A 21,129-nucleotide genomic window follows, 5' to 3' on the forward strand; every position below is an offset into this window, starting at 1 on the left:
CAGAGCTAAATCAGGTGAGTTGTTGGCTAGCTATTAGCGTGCTAAGCACAAAATGCTAACGGAAGTAAGTCTCATCTTAGCTTAGTTGGCACTTTTTTAATGAGCTATCGCTGTATTGTTTGCATTTAACTTCTAAAGGTACTTATATTTAAAAGTTGTTACTATCACAATACTGTGGTATAGCTTTGTACATGGTGTTTTATATTTTTTATTCATATTAAATTATGACTGTTTTTACTATTGGCAGGTGTCAAGTTTTGCTGCCAATCATAGAAAACCTTTTTCCATGTGTGATGTATAGTTAACATTAAATTACCCTATTGGAGTTTCAATAAATGTATAATTTTCCATGGGTAATGCATAGGTAACATTAAATTACCTTATTGGAGTTTCAATAAATGTATATCAAAATAGGAGTTAGGTCCATCCATATTGGAGCAACAACCGCCAGAATGAATTTTAAATGAAACAATGTGTACTTAACTGCAGCCTTTCAGCTTTAATTTAAGTGTATTTTCATCCAAATCATGTAAACGGTGTAGGAATTACAACAATTTGTATACAAAATATGCCTCTCTTATCAAGTGACTAAAAGTAATGGGACAAATTGCTGCTTAACTGTTTCATGGCCAGAAGTGTGGTTTGTACCTCATTATCACATTTAAAAGGTCTAGAGTATATGTCATCCATCCATTTACTACCGCTTATTCCTCTCAGGGTCATGGGATGCTGGAGCTTATACCAGCTGCACTCGTGCGGAAGGCGGGGTACACCCTGGACAAGTCACCACCTCATCACAGGGCCAACACAGATAGACAGACAACATTCACACTCACATTCACACACTTGGGCTAATTTAGTGTTGCCAATCAGCCTATAACCAGGTGCATGTCTTTGGAGGTGGGTGGAAGCCGTAGTACCCGGAGAGAAACCCCACAGTCACGGGGAGAACAGAGAAGGGTCTAGCTGCAGCCTCAGACACTTTAAGTTGCGCCCACAGGGGTGAAGACAACGGAAGTGAACCGTGTCTTAAAGACATGCCCACAGTGGCGCTGACAACATGAGAGTGGACACTTACAGGGTTTCCACTTAATGGCGCACTGCCACAGCAAAATCATAGCCGCCACACCTTAAAAATAAGTTTTTTTTACGCGAAAACAAATTCATATAACGTATTGGAGCCTCCAGACTAAGTCAAAAGTCCGACACTTGCCAATGCTACGTTAACAATCAGCCCAATTCCAACAGGTTTTACCTAGCGTGCAAACACATTCATCTCCGTGCTTCCCTTTGCACACTTCCTCACTCTGCGCCAATGTGCTTTCAGGTACGGACGGTGTATTTGTGATCATGGGGAAAATAAATATAAAATCAAAATCACATGAACATAAAACATTACCACCAGCAGTTCGTTACAATATAAATGGATATAGCCTATTATTTGCACACAACTGACTAGTGATGCACCGAAAATTTGATCGCTGAAAAATGACTGATCACCAAAAACAGTACTGACAAAACCTGATGTTGGGATGAAGTCAACAAGATGCACGCGATTGTATGGAGCGTCGTTAGTATGCTTGCAATGTAGACGTAACTTTTATTTATCCCAGATATACCCGTGGACAGCCATGCCAACAAAATGTGCAAATGTTAAGAGGATAGTGACAGTTTTTAAGGAGAGAATGTCCAACCTGAGCAGCAGCGCCAAACAAGTGTGGCTGCAGCTCGCTTTTAGTCACAGACATCGAGGGATAGAAGTAAAGTCTCTAAACACGAGTACAGTCTATAATAACACCAGAAAAAGATGCTAGATTTGTTGCTAGTTGTTTTTAATTTTTTTTAAAGTCACAATGACCCGTTTACACTGCACACCAAATCTGATTTTTTTTGCCTTCAAGTGATGCAGATCTGATTTTTTTTGCCAGTGTTAACGCTCCAAAGTGCTTCAAATCTGATCTTTTGGCATCAGATTCAGGCCACATCAGCAGGTAGGCCTGAATCCGATTGGAATCTGATTTTTTTCAAATGTGACTTCAGTCTAAACGCTATGTGACCTGAATGTTATTTTTTCGTCATCTTTGGGCGAGCTACGTCACTCGTGTGCGCGGGAAAGACGCAGTCACCAGCGGAAATTGATATTTCATCAAAATATCCGGTTTCAATTTAAGACGACCAAATTTTCAGTGCATCGATAGTGATTGTCGATAGTGCACAAATAATTGGCTATATGTAATATATGAATATATATTTCGATTCTGGAGAAATATAGATTGTTTAAAGACCGGAATTGATGCTGTGGCGCATTTGCTTACATGTGAGTTGAAAAATAAAGCTCCCGTCGATCCACGCTGATGTCCGTGTCTCCTCGACTTAACAGCTATAAAATTAATACAACCCTCCCAAATATATTACACTATGTATATCCATTCATACATTATATTACTTTCATTTACTTTTATGTAAAAACACTAATTTTTAAGGTGTTGCGACTTTTATTTTATTTTGTAGAAGTAGCGACTTCCTCCCGGTCAACTTCCTTTGTTTTCACTTTATCTTAGTGCGCATGCAAATGACGTCGACACCACATTGGGGACATGTTGGTGCCACATTCGGGTTTACACTGGAGTCTGATAAAAATCACATTTTACTTGCAGTGTTAACATCCATCCATCCATCCATTTTCTACCGCTTGTCCCATTGGGGTCTTGGGGCGTGCTGGAGCCTATCCCAGCTGCATTTGGGCGGAAGGCAGAGTACACTCTGGACAAGTCTCCGACTCATCACAGGGCCAACACAGATAGACAAACAACATTGCATTGTAAACAGTCAGCTGTAAAAAATCAGATCTAAAACTAAATCTGATTTGAGCCACTTTGGCCTGCAGTGTAAACGTAGTCTAAAAGTCTCCAGTTACTTAAACATTTATCAACAAAGTACATTGTACAATAAGCAGCAACAATTGAAAATAAAGCAAAACAATATAATATACAAATATGTTGATACAAATCAATAACACAGATTTGTTTTAAAATGTATGTATACATCATTTGAGTCTTTTTAAAGAAAATCATATCATAGCAAATTATGCAAATTATACGATGATTATATCGTCGCCACACCCTAACCACACCTCCACCGCCACAGGAATCTTAGCAATGTAGGGGAAACTATGCACTTGATTTATAACGTGATCCAAGATGGCTAATGCAATGCACCATGGTTTAATGTATTGCTGATTATATACAACCCTATCCCTAGCCATAACCCAAACCTAACCCTAACTTATTTTCAGCAGTATTTTTTTATTTTATTTCTGATTTCCGTGTTACATATTGTCCATCCAGCTTCACTTTCGTTGTCGTCACTGCAGTGGGCAAGTCTTTAAGGGGGCGCGGCTTAGAGTGGACGTGACTTAGACTTGAAGTGGGTGCGACTTACACTGAAAGTGTGTGTGACTTATACCTAAAGTGGCTGTGACTTATACTTAAAGTGGGTGTGACTTAGAATTAAAGTGGGTGCGACCTTGACTGAAAGTGGGCACAACCTAGAGTGTCTGCGGCCACGGCTAGATGTACTTGCGAGAACATGCGAACTCCACACAGAAAAACCAGGGAATCTTACCCAGGACCTTCTGGCTGTGAGTTCATTTAAAGTGTGTTAGTTTTTATTTGAAATATGTTACTGTCAACTCTCAACTTGAGATCAAAGAGCTTTCAATATAAAGCCAGCCATTATTAGGATGAAAATCCAAAGCAAATATTTAAGAGACATAACCCAAAACATCAGGGGCCATATGTAACTAGAGTTGCGTGGCGGTTTCACTAAAAATAGACGTACGTTAAAATCCAGAAAAGTACGTATGTCGGTAAAAATTCAGATATTTTAAAGTGTGGGCACCCACAAAGCCAAGCACATTTTTTTGTTACATTGCAATCAACATGGAATTGATCGCAGGAGTTGGCATGCCCAGACCACGCCCAGGTTATGTCCCCATACACAAATCGTATTGAAAGTAGCCATGTGCTTAGGCGCTGCACATTGTGGCCAATCACAAGTCAGTAGGAGGTGCTTCTTTCTGGGGTTTTGGAGTGATCACCAGTAAGAGGAAATTACTGTTAGCTGGGGGAAGATGTATACATCGACAAGACAGACGAGTGTTTCAAAATATTTAGTTGCTGTAACCGGCTAAAGGCGGGTGGTCCCTTCCTCCTCACTGCTTTATGTGTCCTCTCCTCCCCCACCCCTCCAAAGCACAGCGCTCAATGCCTACGGACAAAATGATCTTTTAAATGTAAACATGCCAGTATATTGGAAAATATATGAAAGACTTTGACTCTTCTTTGATTACTGAATTTGAAAGAAAAAAAGCCTTTGGTGAATTGTATTTTTTAAAGTATGTCATTACTGAGTGAAATGGTGGTTCTCGTACAACATCTAAAAAAGCCTTTAAGGTTCTGGAACAACATTCTATGGACAGATAAGACAAAGATCAACTTGTACCAGAGTGACGGGAAGAAAAGAGTGTGAAGAAAAAAAGGAATTGCTTATGATCCAAAAAATAGCAGCTCATCAGGGAAGCATATTGTCATGGCGTGGACAAATACTGATTTCGTTGTATATATTGATGATGTGACTGAAATGCAACAGTAATAACTCTGAAGTGTTTCAGACAATAATATCTGCTCATATTCTGTCAAATGCTTTAGAAGACATTTGGAGAGTGCTTCTCAACGCAGGTAGATAGTGACCCACATGATACTGTGAAAGCAACTAATTTATTATGCAATAGTCAAATCAACCACCTGACCATAATCTGATGATATGTTGTTTGTTTCATATTTTTTTTATTTTGTTTATGGACAGTGGGCGCGATACATTATTCACAAGGAATTAATGGGTCCACCAGATATAGCTAATAGCTAATTTCCATCTGTAGTTCTAAATTTAGCACCATTTCACATACAACACCAGGGAGAAAACAAATGACACTATCACCAAAAACAAAAAAGGACGACTTATAAAACTACATCTACATACATAGAGAAGAGTTATGTTCTGTTACAAACAGAGAACAAAGAAATGGGATAAGACTGCTATGATATGAAGGGGGTAGGATTAAATAAGCTCTGCTTCTTCTTACTCCTTTTCGGACATGTAATGAAACAACTGGAAATATGTGATGCATTACATTGTAATTGTATTGTGTGCATGTTCAAAATAAACTGAACTGAACTGAAGAGTACAACACAAAACAGCAATATACAGTATTTTTAAATCCAGTATGGTGGTGTGAAGAACCAAAATTATTTGAATTTTCTCAATGTCCCAATATTTATGGACCCGACTGTATATGTGGGGAATTGACATGATGAATGATGTTCATAGCCATCAATGCATCTTTATAATTGTAGTAAATGTTTCAGAAATAAAAATGTAATATTGAATTTGGTGTCTTAATTGTTTAAATATCTTTGTGCCATCCCAGAGTCCATTTGACAATATCCGCCAGCAGATGGAAGATGTCCTGGGAAACGGGGGGGTCATGAAAGAGGTGGTCCACCCTGGAGAAGGCCCGTCTGTGCCCCAAAATGCTTCAGTGTTAAGTAATTAAGTCTTGCTCTCACGTCTCCATAGCACTTTTTAAATTATTCTGCATTGGGACTTTCTTTCTGTTTCCACACAGTCCATTACTCCGGCTTTTTGGAATATTCCGATCAGCCGTTCGAGACCACTACACACTTCAAACACCCGCGCATGATGAAGCTGGGCAGAGGTTGGAGAATAATAGAAGAGAAACAATGTTCAAATGTTTAACAGGTGATCCGTTAAACAGACGTGACGCTTCCTGGAATGGAGCTCGGTCTGCTGACCATGCGGAAAGGAGAGTTCTCCCGCTTCCTACTGCATCCTCGCTATGCCTATGGAAAAATGGGATGTCCTCCGCTCATCCCGGCCGCTGCCCCGGTTTTGTTTGAAATCCAGATCCTTGACATCCTCGACTCCGGCCAAGTGGATGACTTTGTCATACTGAGCCCGGTATGGAGATCCACCGTATCAAGTACAAACTTTCCATGGTTAACAAGTTTTGGTTTTCAGGAAGAGCAGAACATGTTTCCTTTGTGCAAACTGGATGAAGTGGTCAACACGCTCCGCAGCTTTGGCAACAGATGCTTTAACCAGAGTCGCTATGAGAAAGCCAAAGAGCACTACAAGCAGGTGAAAGTGTAAGGTGTAAAGGTATTATTGCCTCAACCATTAAATATGTTTTAGACATTCCTCAATGGGTGTTTGAAGAAAAAGTGAAATAAGTGCTTTAAGCAAGCCCTACTGGAAAACACTGTTTTATGCGTCTGTAGCTTTAAAGGGGTCATGTTATGATATTTTTTCTACATTTAAATCACTTTGTTGTGGTCTACATAACGTTTAGTGGTGGTTCTGCTGTCCAAATTGCTAGATTAGATTTTACAGACCGTTCTTGAGCCGCTTTTTACCGTGTCTTCAGGATGCACCGTTTTGTGGGCGGTCTTATTTACGTACCTGCATTTTGACTGCGTCTTCTCCCCTTCAGCCATGTTGTAGTTTTTAGCGCTTCCATATGGAGTGTACTGACAGATATAAGTTTGAACACTAATTTGTATAAGAAATAGCAACAGCGGAGGATGCATGTGCATGTACGAGCCGGTCTGCCCTAAAACAATAGGATAAAGAAAAATAAGACACTTATTGACTACAGTGTTGGACTACAATGGCAGACTCGCACAAAGTTCTTCGGGTAAATCTCTAACATATATGGAAATGTCTGCAGATGTACAAACTTAGAAAAATGTCACAAATTGTATAAATTCCAAACGGTTCGTTTGGAGGAAGTATGACGGAAGGCAGGATTGTTTTATAAATATCTCCGCAGTGCATCCATGGTTTGATTTCAAATTTTTGGGACGTCTGCAGATCCCAAATACACAAATACACACACTAGGTAAGAAAGGTTGGTTTTGCATAATAGGTCTCCTTTAATGCTAATGTGCTGTGTTTGTCTACCACAAGCGTGTCTCCTAAGAAGCACTATTGTTTATTTGATCCACTCTTGACATAAACACTGTAAATATATATACACTTTGACAGCCATTTCGGACTCCAAACTGGTGAGAACGACACGAAAAGATGCGTGTTCCCCCCACCCCCCGTTTTAGCGCCAGATCTGAAGATGAAGGTGACATATTTGGTTCTATTATACAGGCTCTGTATATCACATACAACAATACAACTAGGGATGCCCCAATCAACATTTTTGGCCTGCAATCCCAATCCGATTTCGAGTCCTGATCCAATACTTAGACAATAGATTGCAGAAGTAAAATGTTTTTTAGCAATAAGTAACACATTTTGATAAAGCTTATCTTATTAAATGTCAAACTTGCTAGTATTGTTGTTAATCAGATGGTGTATTTGTTGTAAATCAGATGGTGTAAATTCATGGTATTGAATGCTACTGTGGAGGTTGCCCTCTAGTGGTTTCCTCAGACCACCACACACTGCCACGAGAGCCCGGATTTCAGGGTACAACACTGGTTTATTTTCATAAAATGTTGAGCTGTTTGCTTTCCAGCAAAATGTCTTTCTCTTGGGCGTGTCTCTCTCTCTCTGGCTCCCACTCCAACCGCGTGTCTCGCTCCGGCTGCTGCTAATAAAGGCGACAGGTGATTAGATAACAAGGCCCACCTGGGCCATCTACTCACCTGTCACTGTCTTCGAGGCCGGTCCTGGAGCACCCCGTTCCGCGGAAGGCCACGCCCCCCTCCACAGCTACATACAATTGTTTTTAACAAAATAATGTGACCAGTGCACAATAACGAAACAAAAGCAAAAACTACTATTGACTCCCGTTTAAATCATTTGGGTTTTACCCTCAAAATATTCCTGTAGTCAGAGACTTACTCTACGACTCGGTAAATGATAACAAAAATACCAAAACAAATGTTTTCCAATCATAAGAAAAAAAGAAAATATTGATCTAATCACTATGCTAAGTAACTATAAACCCCAAAACCAGTGAAGCTGGCATGTTGTGTAAATCATAAATAAAAACAGAATACAATGATTTGCAAATATTTTCAACCTATATTCAATTGAATATACTGAAAAATCAAGATGTTTCATGTTCGAAATGATAAACTAAATTTTTTTTTGCAAATAATTATTAACTTAGAATTTAATGGCAGAAACACATTGCAAAACAGTTGGTACAGGGGCAGTTTTACCTCTGTGTTACATGGCCTTTCCTTTTAACAACACTCAGTAAACGTTTGGGAACTGAGGAGACTAATTTTTGAAGTTTTCAGGGGGAATTATTTTCCATTCTTGCTTGATGTACAGCTTAAGTTGTTCAACAGTCCAGGGTCTCCGTTGTGGTATTTTAGGTTTCATAATGCACCACACATTTTCAATGGGAGACAGGTCTGGACTGCAGGCAGGCCAGTCTACTACCCACACTCTTTTACTATAAAGCCACGCTGTTGTAACACGTGCAAAATGTGGATTGGCATTGTCTTGCTGAAATAAGCAGGGGTGTCCATGAAAAAGAACTTGCTTGGATAGCACATGTGTTGCTCCAAAAACTGTATGTACCTTTCAGCATTAATGGTGCCTTCACAGATGAGTAAGTTACCCATGCCTTGGGCACTAATACACCCCCATACCATCACAGATGCTGGCTTTTCAACTTTGCGCCTATAACAGTCTGGATGGTTCTTTTCCTCTTTGTTCCGGAGGACACGACGTCCACAGTTTCCAAAAAAAAATTGGAATGTGGACTCGTCAGACCACAGCACACTTTTCCACTTTGCATCAGTCCATCTTAGATGAGCTTGGGCCCAGCGAAGCCAGCAAAGTTTATGGGTGTTGTTAATAAATGGCTTTTGCTTTGCATAGTAGAGTTTTAACTTGCACTTCCAGATGTAGTGACCAACTGTAGTTACTGACAGTGGTTTTCTGAAGTGTTACTTAGCCCTCGTGGTGATATCCTTTACACACTGATGTCGCTTTTTGATGCACTACCGCCTGAGGGATCAAAGGTCAAGGCCTTGCCGTTTATTCTTCAGGTACCCTGAACCTTTTGATGATATTACGGACCGTAGTTGGTGAAATCCCTACATTTCTTGCAATAGCTCATTGAGAAATGTTGTTATTAAACTGTTCAACAATTTGCTCACGCATTTGTTCACAAAGTGGTGACCCTCGCCCCATCCTTGTTTGTGAATGACTGAGCATTTCATGGAAGCTGCTTTTACACCCAATCATGGCACCCACCTGTTCCCAGTTAGCCTGTTCACCTGTGGGATGTTCCAAATAAGTGTTTGATGAGCATTCCTCAACTTTCTCAGTCTTGTTTGCCACTTGTGTCAGCTTTTTTGAAACATGTTGCAGGCATCAAACTCCAAATGAGCTAATATTTGCAAAAACTAACAAAGTTTCTCAGTTCAAATGTTAAGTATATTGTCTTTGCAGTATATTCAATTGAATATAAGTTGAAAAGGATTTGCAAATCATTGTATTCTGTTTTTATTTACGATTTACACAACGTGCCAACTTCACTGGTTTTGGGTTTTGTACATTGTACAATAAGCAGCCAAAATTGTAACATTTTGCAAAACAATATAACACAAATATATGTTATTACTAAGTACTAATAAAACTGATTTGTTTTAACATGTATGTACATTTTTTCCTAGCCTTTTTAAAGACAATATATGCATCTTCACAGATTATGCAAATTACATGATGATGTCATATTGACCCCGCTCCTGGTTCTGCCCCCACCACCACAAGTATATTGGCAATCTGGGGGAAACCCTGGTAGCTACTAGCTCCTAGTAGCCTATAGCCTGCAGTACCCTGTTTACCTTTTTGTTAATGGCTTGACTAAAATACAAGAAAAGACCAACCTTGTGTGCCTTTTGGAGGACATTTAGATGTTAACTGGCTGTCCAGCTTTGCAGAAGTAAACACGCTGCAGGACTGCTTGTTTCGGACATTATGTCACACATTTTACATGCAAGCCAATATATTACCATACTTGTTTTTTTGCTGATCTTGGATCGGGACACCCCTAGTCAAACCACACAACTTCCAAAGCGTGGAGCAAGGAGATAATAGATTTTGGGCAGCGTGGCTCGGTTGGTAGAGCGGCCGTGTCAGCAACTTGAGGATTCTAGTCACTGCCGTTGTGTCCTTGGGCAAGACACTTTACCCACCTGCTCCCAGTGCCACCCACACTGGTTTAGATATAGCTTAAAGATGTAGATAAGATGTTTCATTATGTAAAGCACTTTGAGTTTCTAGAGAAAAGTGCTATATAAATATAAATCACTTCACTTAATTTTTATGAAGCTTGGTGTCAAACATGTTCCATAGACATATTACTGGTAGAACATCTTGAAAAAAATATATTTTGTGAAAAGGTATCGCTCCACAATAATGAGTTAAGTGTTAGCTAATGGATACTGCATGTACAACAGGGGGTAGAGTTGCTCGGCAACAGGGTCCGGCTGAGCGATGCGGAGGCAAAGAAGCTCCAGATGGCGCTGCTACCTCTCTATCTGAACCTGTCCCTTACGGAGCTGCGTCTGGAGCGCCCGCGGAAAGCTCTGAAATACGCTAACAGAGCTTTGGACGTCGACTCCAGCAGCACCAAGGCTCTTTACCGCTGTGGACAGGTCTGACTCAAACCTCTACAGTAGACGATCGACAGCAAATTGCTATCACATTGTTTGTTAAAAGCGCCGTTGTCTCTGCCAGGCCTACTTGGAGCTGGGAGACAACGAGAGAGCTCACGATTACCTCGTCAAGGCCCAAACCAGAAAGCCCTTTGACGGTGACATCAACAACCTGCTGAAGACAGTCACCATGTAAGTTCATGTCACATGTCGACTGACACACACGTCAAACACTGCACACTCATCATCGCACAACCTCTCTGGTGCTTTATGTTGCAGTGCCTACAAAGACAGCTTGGACAAAGAGAAAGACTTGTATGCAAAAATGTTTGCAGGCTTCAAGGGCTCAGCGGAGAAGCAGACAAATGGTATTCTACTGCTTTTTAACATCCTGGTTGTTGTTTATCTCATTTAATTGTGTTGGTGTGCCTAATTATGTGTCTTCCATGTGTAGTAAAAAGTGTTTGTCTTTTGCAGATGATCCAAGTCAGTGAAGAGCCACTCTGCAATTCCTGAGTCACAGTTTGTGGGTTTTTTTGTTCATCCTTTAACAATCCTTGCATTGTTCTATTTGTTTTACCTCATGATGAATATATTATGTTCAGTATTTCCATGGGTTTGTTGTTTTCATTTTTAATGGGGTTTTGGCAAAAGCACAAATAAAAAATCTGAATGTGACTTTCGGGTATTTGCTAGGTAGTTGTTGTAATACCAAACAACAGCACAAGAGGGAGCGTAATTGCAGCAGGGAAGGTCATAATGCATATGAAGATGAAATAAGTTAGTGTTATGAGTTAGTCACATACAGTGTGTCTTAACTGCACTGAATAATACTGATAATTGTTTGTAATATTTTGCTTGACTAAGCAGCTTCAGGAGAAGGGAGAAATAGTAAAAACAGCTCAAAGTACGATGCAGTGCTGCTCTGCTTGGTTGGCTCCTAATAGCAGCAGATGAATGGAACTATAAAGTTTACAGGAATCGGAGAACCAGTGAGAAAGAAGGGTTGAGATGGGATCAGAAAGGGGGAGGGGCAAGTGGGGAGGCAAGACAATCTGATTGAGCTCTCAGGCTAATCGACTTGGGTGTGTGCGTGCGTGCGTGTGTGTGTGTTTATGTGTGTTAACATCATCCCCAAGCACATGGCAAGAAGGTCGTCCTCAGTAAAGAGACAGTTTGGTCGGACACACAGACATTATGGTCTCCAGACTGGCTTTTTACCTGCACCTCAGGTAAGGAAGACAAATATTAACATATAATGCCACTAGCATTCATATTTTTGTGAAGTAACGTACAGTCAAGTACAAAATTATTCATAATGCTGACCATTGACTATGTTCAAAGTTGAGAAATATTAGTTTCACAGTGATGCCTCTTGTACATTGTCTTATTTTGTGGGACACTCAAGAAAAACAATTCAGATTTTTTTTTAATTTCAGGCTTGACTATCCGTCATTATTGTTTTATTCTTCATGCAACCTTTAAATGGATCAACAAAACATACCACATGTCATCAAGGTACCATTTTTTTCTCATAAATGTAATGACTTCAAAGAATAAATATCCATTATCATAGCTATTGTTATGATCCTTATGATCTGTAGCAGATTCTATTATATTATACTACTTTTTATGCCATAACATAATTCTCCCTCCCTCTGAAAGTAAAAAAAAAAACTCATTTTTAAGATGTGGTGCAATTTGGAGCTGTTATGGACAATTACAGGTAAAAGCCAGTAAATTAGAATATTTTGAAAAACTTGATTTATTTCAGTAATTGCATTCAAAAGGTGTAACTTGTACATTATATTTATTCATTGCACACAGACTGATGCATTCAAATGTTTATTTCATTTAATTTTGATGATTTGAAGTGGCAACAAATGAAAATCCAAAATTCCGTGTGTCACAAAATTAGAATATTACTTAAGGCTAATACAAAAAAGGGATTTTTAGAAATGTTGGCCAACTGAAAAGTATGAAAATGAAAAATATGAGCATGTACAATACTCAATACTTGGTTGGAGCTCCTTTTGCCTCAATTACTGCGTTAATGCGGCGTGGCATGGAGTCGATGAGTTTCTGGCACTGCTCAGGTGTTATGAGAGCCCAGGTTGCTCTGATAGTGGCCTTCAACTCTTCTGCGTTTTTGGGTCTGGCATTCTGCATCTTCCTTTTCACAATACCCCACAGATTTTCTATGGGGCTAAGGTCAGGGGAGTTGGCGGGCCAATTTAGAACAGAAATACCATGGTCCGTAAACCAGGCATGGGTAGATTTTGCACTGTGTGCAGGCGCCAAGTCCTGTTGGAACTTGAAATCTCCATCTCCATAGAGCAGGTCAGCAGCAGGAAGCATGATGTGCTCTAAAACTTGCTGGTAGACGGCTGCGTTGACCCTGGATCTCAGGAAACAGAGTGGACCGACACCAGCAGATGACATGGCACCCCAAACCATCACCCAACCATGCAAATTTTGCATTTCTTTTGGAAATCGAGGTCCCAGAGTCTGGAGGAAGACAGGAGAGGCACAGGATCCACGTTGCCTGAAGTCTAGTGTAAAGTTTCCACCATCAGTGATGGTTTGGGGTGCCAAATATAATATTCTAATTTTGTGACACACAGAATTTTGGATTTTCATTTGTTGCCACTTCAAATCATCAAAATTAAATGAAATAAACATTTGAATGCATCAGTCTGTGTGCAATGAATAAATATAATGTACAAGTTACACCTTTTGAATGCAATTACTGAAATAAATCAAGTTTTTCAAAATATTCTAATTTACTGGCTTTTACCTGTATTTTATTTTGCTTGGCTGGCTGACATGCTTTGTTCATTTGAGGGAAGTCAAGAGTTCAAAATGTGCAAGGAGTGTCTTTTAAAATGGGGATAGTTCCTCTCACTCTTTACCTAATATGGATGTGAACAGCCACCAGGCATCTTTCATGTCCACTTATACCCTCATAAACTACCAACCACACACTCTAAATACAGATTTCAAACCATAAAATGTGCCAGAACCTCCATCTGTTTGAGCAGGTTTTTTAAGTTATGTAAATAAGTCATACTCTTAGTGTAACTCACTTTCAGGATAATAGTTTTAGGGTGATATACTGTATATTGGGGGGGTATGGCGTAGTAGGTAGAGCAGCCGTGCCAGAAACCTGAGGGTTGTCCTTGGGCAGGACACTTCACCCTTGCCCCCGGTGCCGCTCACACTGGTGAATGAATGATGAATGAATGATAGGTGGTGGTCGGAGGGGCAGTATGCTCAAACTGGCACCCTCGCTTCAGTCAGTCTACCCCAGGGCAGCTGTGGCTACAAATGTAGCTTACCATCACCAGGTGTGAATGAATGAATCAATCAATCAATCAATCTTTATTTATATAGCCCTAAATCACAAGTGTCTCAAAGGGCTGCACAAGCCACAACGACATCCTCGGTACAAAGCCCACATAAGGGCAAGGAAAAACTCACCCCAGTGGGACGTCGATGTGAATGACTATGAGAAACCTTGGAGAGGACCGCATATGTGGGTAACCCCCCCCCCTCTAGGGGAGACCGAAAGCAATGGATGTCGAGTGGGTCTGACATAATATTGTGAGAGTCCAGTCCATAGTGGATCCAACATAATAGTAAAAGTCCAGTCCATAGTGGGGCCAGCAGGACACCATCCCGAGCGGAGACTGGTCAGCAGCGCAGAGATGTTCCCAGCCGATGCACAGGCGAGCGGTCCACCCCGGGTCCCGACTCTGGACAGCCAGCACTTCATCCATGGCCACCGGACCTGTGTGTCTCCCCCTCCACAAGGGATAGGGGGGAGCAGAGGAGAAAGGAAAAGAAACGGCAGATCAACTGGTCTAACGGGGGCTATTTAAAGGCTAGAGTATACAAATGAGTTTTAAGATGGGACTTAAATGCTTCTACTGAGGTAGCATCTCTAATTGTTACCGGGAGGGCATTCCATAGTACTGGAGCCCGAATAGAAAACGCTCTATAGCCCGCAGACTTTTTTTGGGCTCTGGGAATCACTAATAAGCCGGAGTTCTTTGAACGCAAATTTCTTGCCGGGACATATGGTACAAAGCAATCGACAAGATAGGACGGAGCTAGACCGTGTAGTATTTTATACGTAAGTAGTAAAACCTTAAAGTCACATCTTAAGTGCACAGGAAGCCAGTGCAGGTGAGCCAGTATAGGCGTAATATGATCAAACTTTCTTGTTCTTGTCAAAAGTCTAGCAGCCGCATTTTGTACCAATTGTAATCTTTTAATGCTAGACATAGGGAGACCAGAAAATAATACGTTACAGTAGTCGAGACGAGACGTAACGAACGCATGAATAATGATCTCAGCGTCGATAGTGGATAAAATAGAACGAATTTTAGCGATATTGCGGAGATGAAAGAAGGCCGTTTTAGTAACACTCTTAATGTGTGACTCAAAGGAGAGAGTTGGGTCGAAAATAATACCCAGATTCTTTACTGATTCGCCTTGTGTAATTGTTTGGTTGTCAAATGTTAAGGTGGTATTATTAAATAAATGTCGGTGTTTAGCAGGACCGATAATCAGCATTTCCGTTTTCTTCGCGTTGAGTTGCAAGAAGTTAGCGGACATCCATTGTTTAATTTCATTAAGACACGCCTCCAGCTGACTACAATCCGGCCTGTTGGTCAGCTTTAGGGGCATGTAGAGTTGGGTGTCATCAGCATAACAATGAAAGCTAACACCGTATTTGCGTATGATGTCGCCTAGCGGCAGCATGTAAATACTAAAGAGTGCAGGGCCAAGAACCGAACCCTGAGGAACTCCGCACGTTACCTTAACATAGTCCGAGGTCACATTATTATGGGAGACGCATTGCATCCTGTCAGTAAGATAAGAGTTAAACCACGACAAAGCTAAGTCTGACATACCAATACGTGTTTTGATACGCTCTAATAAAATATTATGATCGACGGTATCGAAAGCAGCGCTAAGATCAAGAAGCAGCAACATAGATGACGCATCAGAATCCATCGTTAGCAGTAGATCATTAGTCATTTTTGCGAGGGCTGTCTCCGTAGAGTGATTTGCCCTGAAACCGGATTGAAAAGGTTCACAGAGATTGTTAGACACTAAGTGTTCATTTAGCTGCTGTGCGACAATTTTTTCGAGGATTTTCGAAATAAAGGGAAGGTGGGACACCGGTCGGTAGTTTACCATGAGGTCAGGATCAAGGTTAGGTCTTTTGAGCAGAGGATGAATAACCGCTTTCTTGAATGCTAGGGGAACAGTGCCAGAGGAAAGTGATAATTTTATAATATTTAGCACTGATGGACCTAATAATACAAAAAGCTCCTTGATAAGTTTCCCAGGAAGTGGGTCAAGTAAACATGTTGTTTGTTTTATCCCACTTACACACTGTAATAGTTCCTCTAATGTTATTTCATCAAAAAGAGAGAGACTATTTGGTATTGCAGTATCCGTCGTAGATACAGTTGTATCTGTGTTCATAGAACCCAGTTGTAGCTGGGATGCGTTGTCTTTAATCTCCTTTCTAATGAGTTCAATTTTCTTATTAAAGAAATTCATAAAGTCATCTGCCGAGTGGGTGGAGCTATTGGGAGGAGTCCCTTGTTGGGTTAGCGATGCTACTGTACTAAACAAAAATTTAGAGTCGTTTTTGTTGAGGCGGATGAGATTTGAGTAATATTTAGCTTTAGCTAAGGTAAGCATGCGTTTATACGATATTAAACTATCACTCCATGCTTGATGGAAAACCTCAAGCTTGGTCGCGCGCCATTTGCGTTCCAACTTTCTACATGATAATTTATGAGCTCTGGTTTCTTCTGTAAACCATGGGGTGCGCCTTTTAGGGGCCCTTTTTTGTTTTAGCGGTGCTATACTATCAATGGTTTTGCGCAGGGCATTGTCAAAGTTGTTAGTGAGGTTATCAATAGAGCCGACATAATTTGGGAATGGTGCCATTACCGAAGGCAGTAGGTCATCAAGAGTCATCGTTGTGGCAGCATTAATGTTGCGGCTGCTATAGCAGTTATTATTATTATTAGTTTGTTGACTGAGTCAGAACTTTGAATTTTATAAGGTAATGATCGGACATTACTTTAGTATACGGGAGTACCATAACTTTGGAGGTGGTGACACCCCTGACCAGCACTAGATCTATCGTATTGCCGTTGCGATGCGTAGGTTCATTTATTATTTGTGTAAGACCACAGCTATCAATTATAGTCTGGAGCGCCACGCACTGAGGGTCCGATGGGGTATTCATATGGATATTAAAGTCCCCCATTATGATTATATTGTCTGCGTGCGTCACTAGATCAGCAACGAACTCTGAGAATTCATTAATAAAGTCCGAGTAGGGCCCTGGGGGGCGGTAGATAACAGCCATATCGAGAGGCAGCGGTGCGACAGACCTCATAGTAAGCACCTCAAACGATTTGTATTTATTATTTAGGTTAGGGGTAAGGTTAAAGTTTTCATTGTATATTAGTGCGACCCCCCCACCCCTTTTAAGGGGACGGGCAATATGCGCATTCGTATAGTTAGGAGGAGATGCCTCATTTAGCGCAAAAAAATCGTCTGGTTTGAGCCAGGTTTCGCTAAGACCAATGACGTTAAGATTGTTGTCTCTAATGACCTCATTAACTAATAACGTTTTGGGAGACAATGATCTTATGTTTAAAAAGCCCATATTATAAGTATTGGGCTGTTTTGACGAGTTTTTGTTTAAATTATCCGTAGTAGAAATATTAATAATGTTGCGTTTATTATACGTAGTGCACTTTAAATAGTTTCGACCATATCTAGGAATTGATACGACGGGAATTTTCATATTGTTTGCTTGATGCTGCGATCGACTGAACGCATCATGATTTGCCACCTCAGTAGGACACATTCACAACAGAAAACACATTATGTGAGTTGTGTGTTATTCTAAGAAAATTGCTATGCGTACAGGAATTATCCAGCCTGGTGCTGGCTAGTTCTAGCTTAACTGACTCCTCACCCGGACTAGCAGGCTCTGTAATTGCCTGTGACCGGGCTTGCTCTAGTGTAGTTAGTCAAATGTGACTTAAACAGTAGTCTATATTCTTAGACAGGATGATGGCGCCTTCCTGGTTAGGGTGAAGGCCGTCCCTCATCAGCAAGCCTGGTTTGCCCCAGAAAGAGGGCCAATTATCAATAAACATTAGTCCCTGTTGTCTACAGAAGCTAGCCAGCCACTTGTTAAGCGAGACTAATCTGCTATACCTCTCATCATTGCCTCTCGCAGGCAGGGGGCCAGAGACAATTACTCGATGCCTGGACATCTTTCTAGCGAGATCACAAGTCCTGGCTATGTTTCTCTTTGTAATCTCTGACTGTCTCATTCTAGTGTCATTGGAGCCAACGTGTACAACTATATTCGCATAACTGGTGGTGCGATTAGCCTGTCGTACGTGTTTACTAGGCCTGTTGCGAGTTAGCTCCCTAAGATTAGCCTCAATGTCAGGTGCTCGGGCCCCAGAGATGCACTTAATTGTGGCTGGTTTGCTAAGCTTTATGTTTCGGGTGATGGAGTCCCCTATGACTAAGGTGTGGTGCCCGGTAGACTGGGGTGTAGGACTAGCTAAAGAGCTAAATCTATTATGCGTCTCAACCGGTACACCGTAGCTTGTAGGCCGCTTAGGACTACTACAGGCTGGGCTAGTTAGCTCGCTACAGCTAACGCTAGCAGATGTGTCCGCAACATCTAAAGTTACGAGATTACTCTGCTCTAACTGGCGGACACGGCCCTCTAGCAGAGCCAGCCTCTCCGTGAGTAAGGTGCAAGACGCGCAGGAAGCCATACTCACAGTGTTTTCTGTCACCGAGTGAAGTTCCTGCTGTCTTCCGAGAAGTCCTGGTCACGGTGTGCAGGAGTAGATTCCTTCTGACCGGCGACCGGCGACGCCTTTCTCCGCGCTAGCTTCGTTAGCTTAGCAGCTAGCTGCTAGCTAGCTGCGGGAGGGGTCGTGAGACAGAGATCGGATGATTTGCAAGTTAAATAGTACTACTAAATATGTTGAGAAAGTAATAAAGAAAGCTGCAGAACAATTAAAAGCACACAAATAGAACGATACTTAGCTTTTTCGAAACAGCGAGCAGTCAGCGAACAGTCACGCACGGTGTACCGGAACCGGAAGTGAAGAAAAATAACCAGCCAAACGTTTGTTTGTGAATGATGGGTTCCCACTTCTCTGTGAGCGCTTTGAGTATCTAACAATAGAAAAAGCGTGATTTAAAAATCTAATCCATTATAATTATTATTATTATATACTGTAACTAAAGAAGAACGTTTCAGGGTGGAGGACAGAGTAAAACAACTTGCACTGAGCCTAGTCTATAAAATCCTCTACACCTCCCTGATACCGAAGTACATGTCAAACTACTTCCAGGGGGAGCTCCACTAACCACGTTAAACCCAGATTCCGATCTAACAAAGGTCTTAACACATTCTCTTTCTATGCCACATCAATGTAGAATGTGCTTCCAACAGGTATAAAAGAAAGGGCATCTCTATCCTCCTTCAAAACTGCAATAAAAGAACACCTCCAGGCAATTCAACCCATAACACCCTCTCCGGATTGTTGTTAATAATCAAATGTAAACAATCACATGCAGATATTTTTCTTATGCCTTCTGATCTCTCTCTCACTCTATATGTCCACTACTTGCTGTACATATCCTACCAAGTCAGACCTACACTGTTTCAATATCCATTTCTCTGTTCTCAATTGTTGATGACTGATGATAACAACCAAACCTAACCCCCCCCCCCCCCCCCCCCACACACACACACACACACACACCACGAATTGTAAATAATGTACATAATTCAATGTATACTATACACCCTGATAATTATATTGTGTGATGACCAGAGGTGGGACCAAGTCATTGCTTTGCAAGTCACAAGTAAGTCTCAAGTCTTTGCCCTCAAGTCTCGAGTCAAGTCCCGAGTCAAGACAGGGCAAGTCCGAGTCAAGTCCAAAGTCCTGCATTTTGAGTTTCGAGTCCTTTCAAGTCATTTAACCACAGACTAATATATTTACACAGATTGTGTATGCTTTTAAAACGCTGTATTTATTTATTAAAACAAGTGCATTTGAAATTGCAGGGAAAAAGATAGTGCTGACATTGCACTTCAAAATAGCACTATTAACCAGTCATTTTAAACATGTAACTTATTCCTTTACAGAATAAACACATTTGAAAAAAACAAGTGCAACTGTACTTATTTGCACAAAAGTGTTAACATTGTATTTCCATGGCATATTGCATTGTAACTAGTTCCACAGCAGTTTCTATCCTGTTCTTACCTTATCTCATTGATCTCATCTCATACTGTATGTGTGTTGATGTGTGCGTACACATGAAAAACATAACAAATATATGAACATAACAATGAACAGAGTTGTACTTTTTAGATGTCAGGGCCCTATGCAATATGTACACATATTCTTAATATAGTATACATTTTAACTGACCTTTATTTGACTATGTTTGTCTTTTTGTAGGTGGCTAAAATACGCAGTGCTGCTGACCACCGTCTAACGTTACGTTACTGTGTGTGATACATTGACTAACGTAATGTTACTGTGTGTGATACATTGACTAACGTAATGTTACTGTGTGTGATACATTGACTAACGTTACGTTACTGTTTGTGATACATTGACTAACGTTACGTTACTGTGTGTGATACATTGACTAACGTAATGTTACTGTGTGTGATACATTGACTAACGTAATGTTACTGTGTGTGATACATTGACTAACGTAATGTTACTGTGTGTGATACATTGACTAACGTTACGTTACTGTGTGTGATACATTGACTAACGTAACGTTATGTATAGGTACCTCATGCAACCCTGCTTAAAAAAAAATCACTTGACAAAAAGTATGAATAAGGTAGCAAACTGCAGTGGACGCAACAGATTGCAGTGTTTGCAATGACGTTATAACCATAGACATCTTATAAGTAGACGCAGCATTGGTTGCTGTGACGTGAGCAATTTGGCCGCCATCTTGAAGTGCTGATAAGGAGCCGGCGAGCAGCCTGAACTGACAGTTGACAGGTAGAAAACAAAGATGGTGTTCAGCGTTTTCCTGCTCAAATGAGCGTACTGTTAAAAATAGGAATCGGGGGATTACTTTTCACAAGTAAGATTTAACATTAACGTACTATTGGTTGTATTTTATGAAAATAATATTACCACAGAGTTGAGAAGGATCAAAGATCTTCAATATTTGTATGTGAAAATCACAAATAAATCTTCTGGGGGAGGATGACGCCCCTACAGGGGTTTGCTTTACAAACTTTCAGCCCCACCTAAAACAAAATTCACCAGCCGCCACTGATTATGATGCATTCTCA

At 40.8% G+C, this 21,129-nt stretch overlaps 2 protein-coding genes across 4 annotated transcripts in view; both read left to right on the top strand.

Moving 5' to 3' along the window:
- fkbp6 (FKBP prolyl isomerase 6) overlaps window positions 1-11,409 on the top strand; it is an 11,604-nt gene extending 195 nt beyond the window's left edge. The window contains exons 1-9 of one of the 2 annotated variants that reach the window (XM_061929241.2): window positions 1-14; window positions 5,489-5,606; window positions 5,687-5,776; window positions 5,837-6,039; window positions 6,100-6,219; window positions 10,518-10,715; window positions 10,798-10,907; window positions 10,995-11,083; window positions 11,193-11,407. The exon at window positions 1-14 is cut by the window's left edge and continues 195 nt beyond it. In XM_061929241.2, coding sequence (XP_061785225.1) covers window positions 1-14; window positions 5,489-5,606; window positions 5,687-5,776; window positions 5,837-6,039; window positions 6,100-6,219; window positions 10,518-10,715; window positions 10,798-10,907; window positions 10,995-11,083; window positions 11,193-11,209 — 959 coding nt within the window. In that variant the 3' untranslated portion in view covers window positions 11,210-11,407. Of the gene's footprint in view, window positions 15-5,488; window positions 5,607-5,686; window positions 5,777-5,836; window positions 6,220-10,517; window positions 10,716-10,797; window positions 10,908-10,994; window positions 11,084-11,192 lie in introns of both variants that reach the window. The other variant, XM_061929240.1, reaches the window with a different exon arrangement.
- Window positions 11,410-11,800: 391 nt separating this feature from the next.
- arhgap18 (Rho GTPase activating protein 18) overlaps window positions 11,801-21,129 on the top strand; it is a 48,033-nt gene continuing 38,704 nt past the window's right edge. The window contains exon 1 of one of the 2 annotated variants that reach the window (XM_061929238.1): window positions 11,801-11,947. In XM_061929238.1, the coding sequence (XP_061785222.1) occupies window positions 11,913-11,947 (35 nt within the window). In that variant the 5' untranslated portion in view covers window positions 11,801-11,912. The remainder of the gene's footprint in view (window positions 11,948-21,129) is intronic. The other variant, XM_061929239.1, reaches the window with a different exon arrangement.

This window comes from Nerophis lumbriciformis, linkage group LG34, assembly GCF_033978685.3.
Source record: "Nerophis lumbriciformis linkage group LG34, RoL_Nlum_v2.1, whole genome shotgun sequence".
NCBI classification, from domain to species: Eukaryota; Metazoa; Chordata; class Actinopteri; order Syngnathiformes; family Syngnathidae; genus Nerophis; species Nerophis lumbriciformis.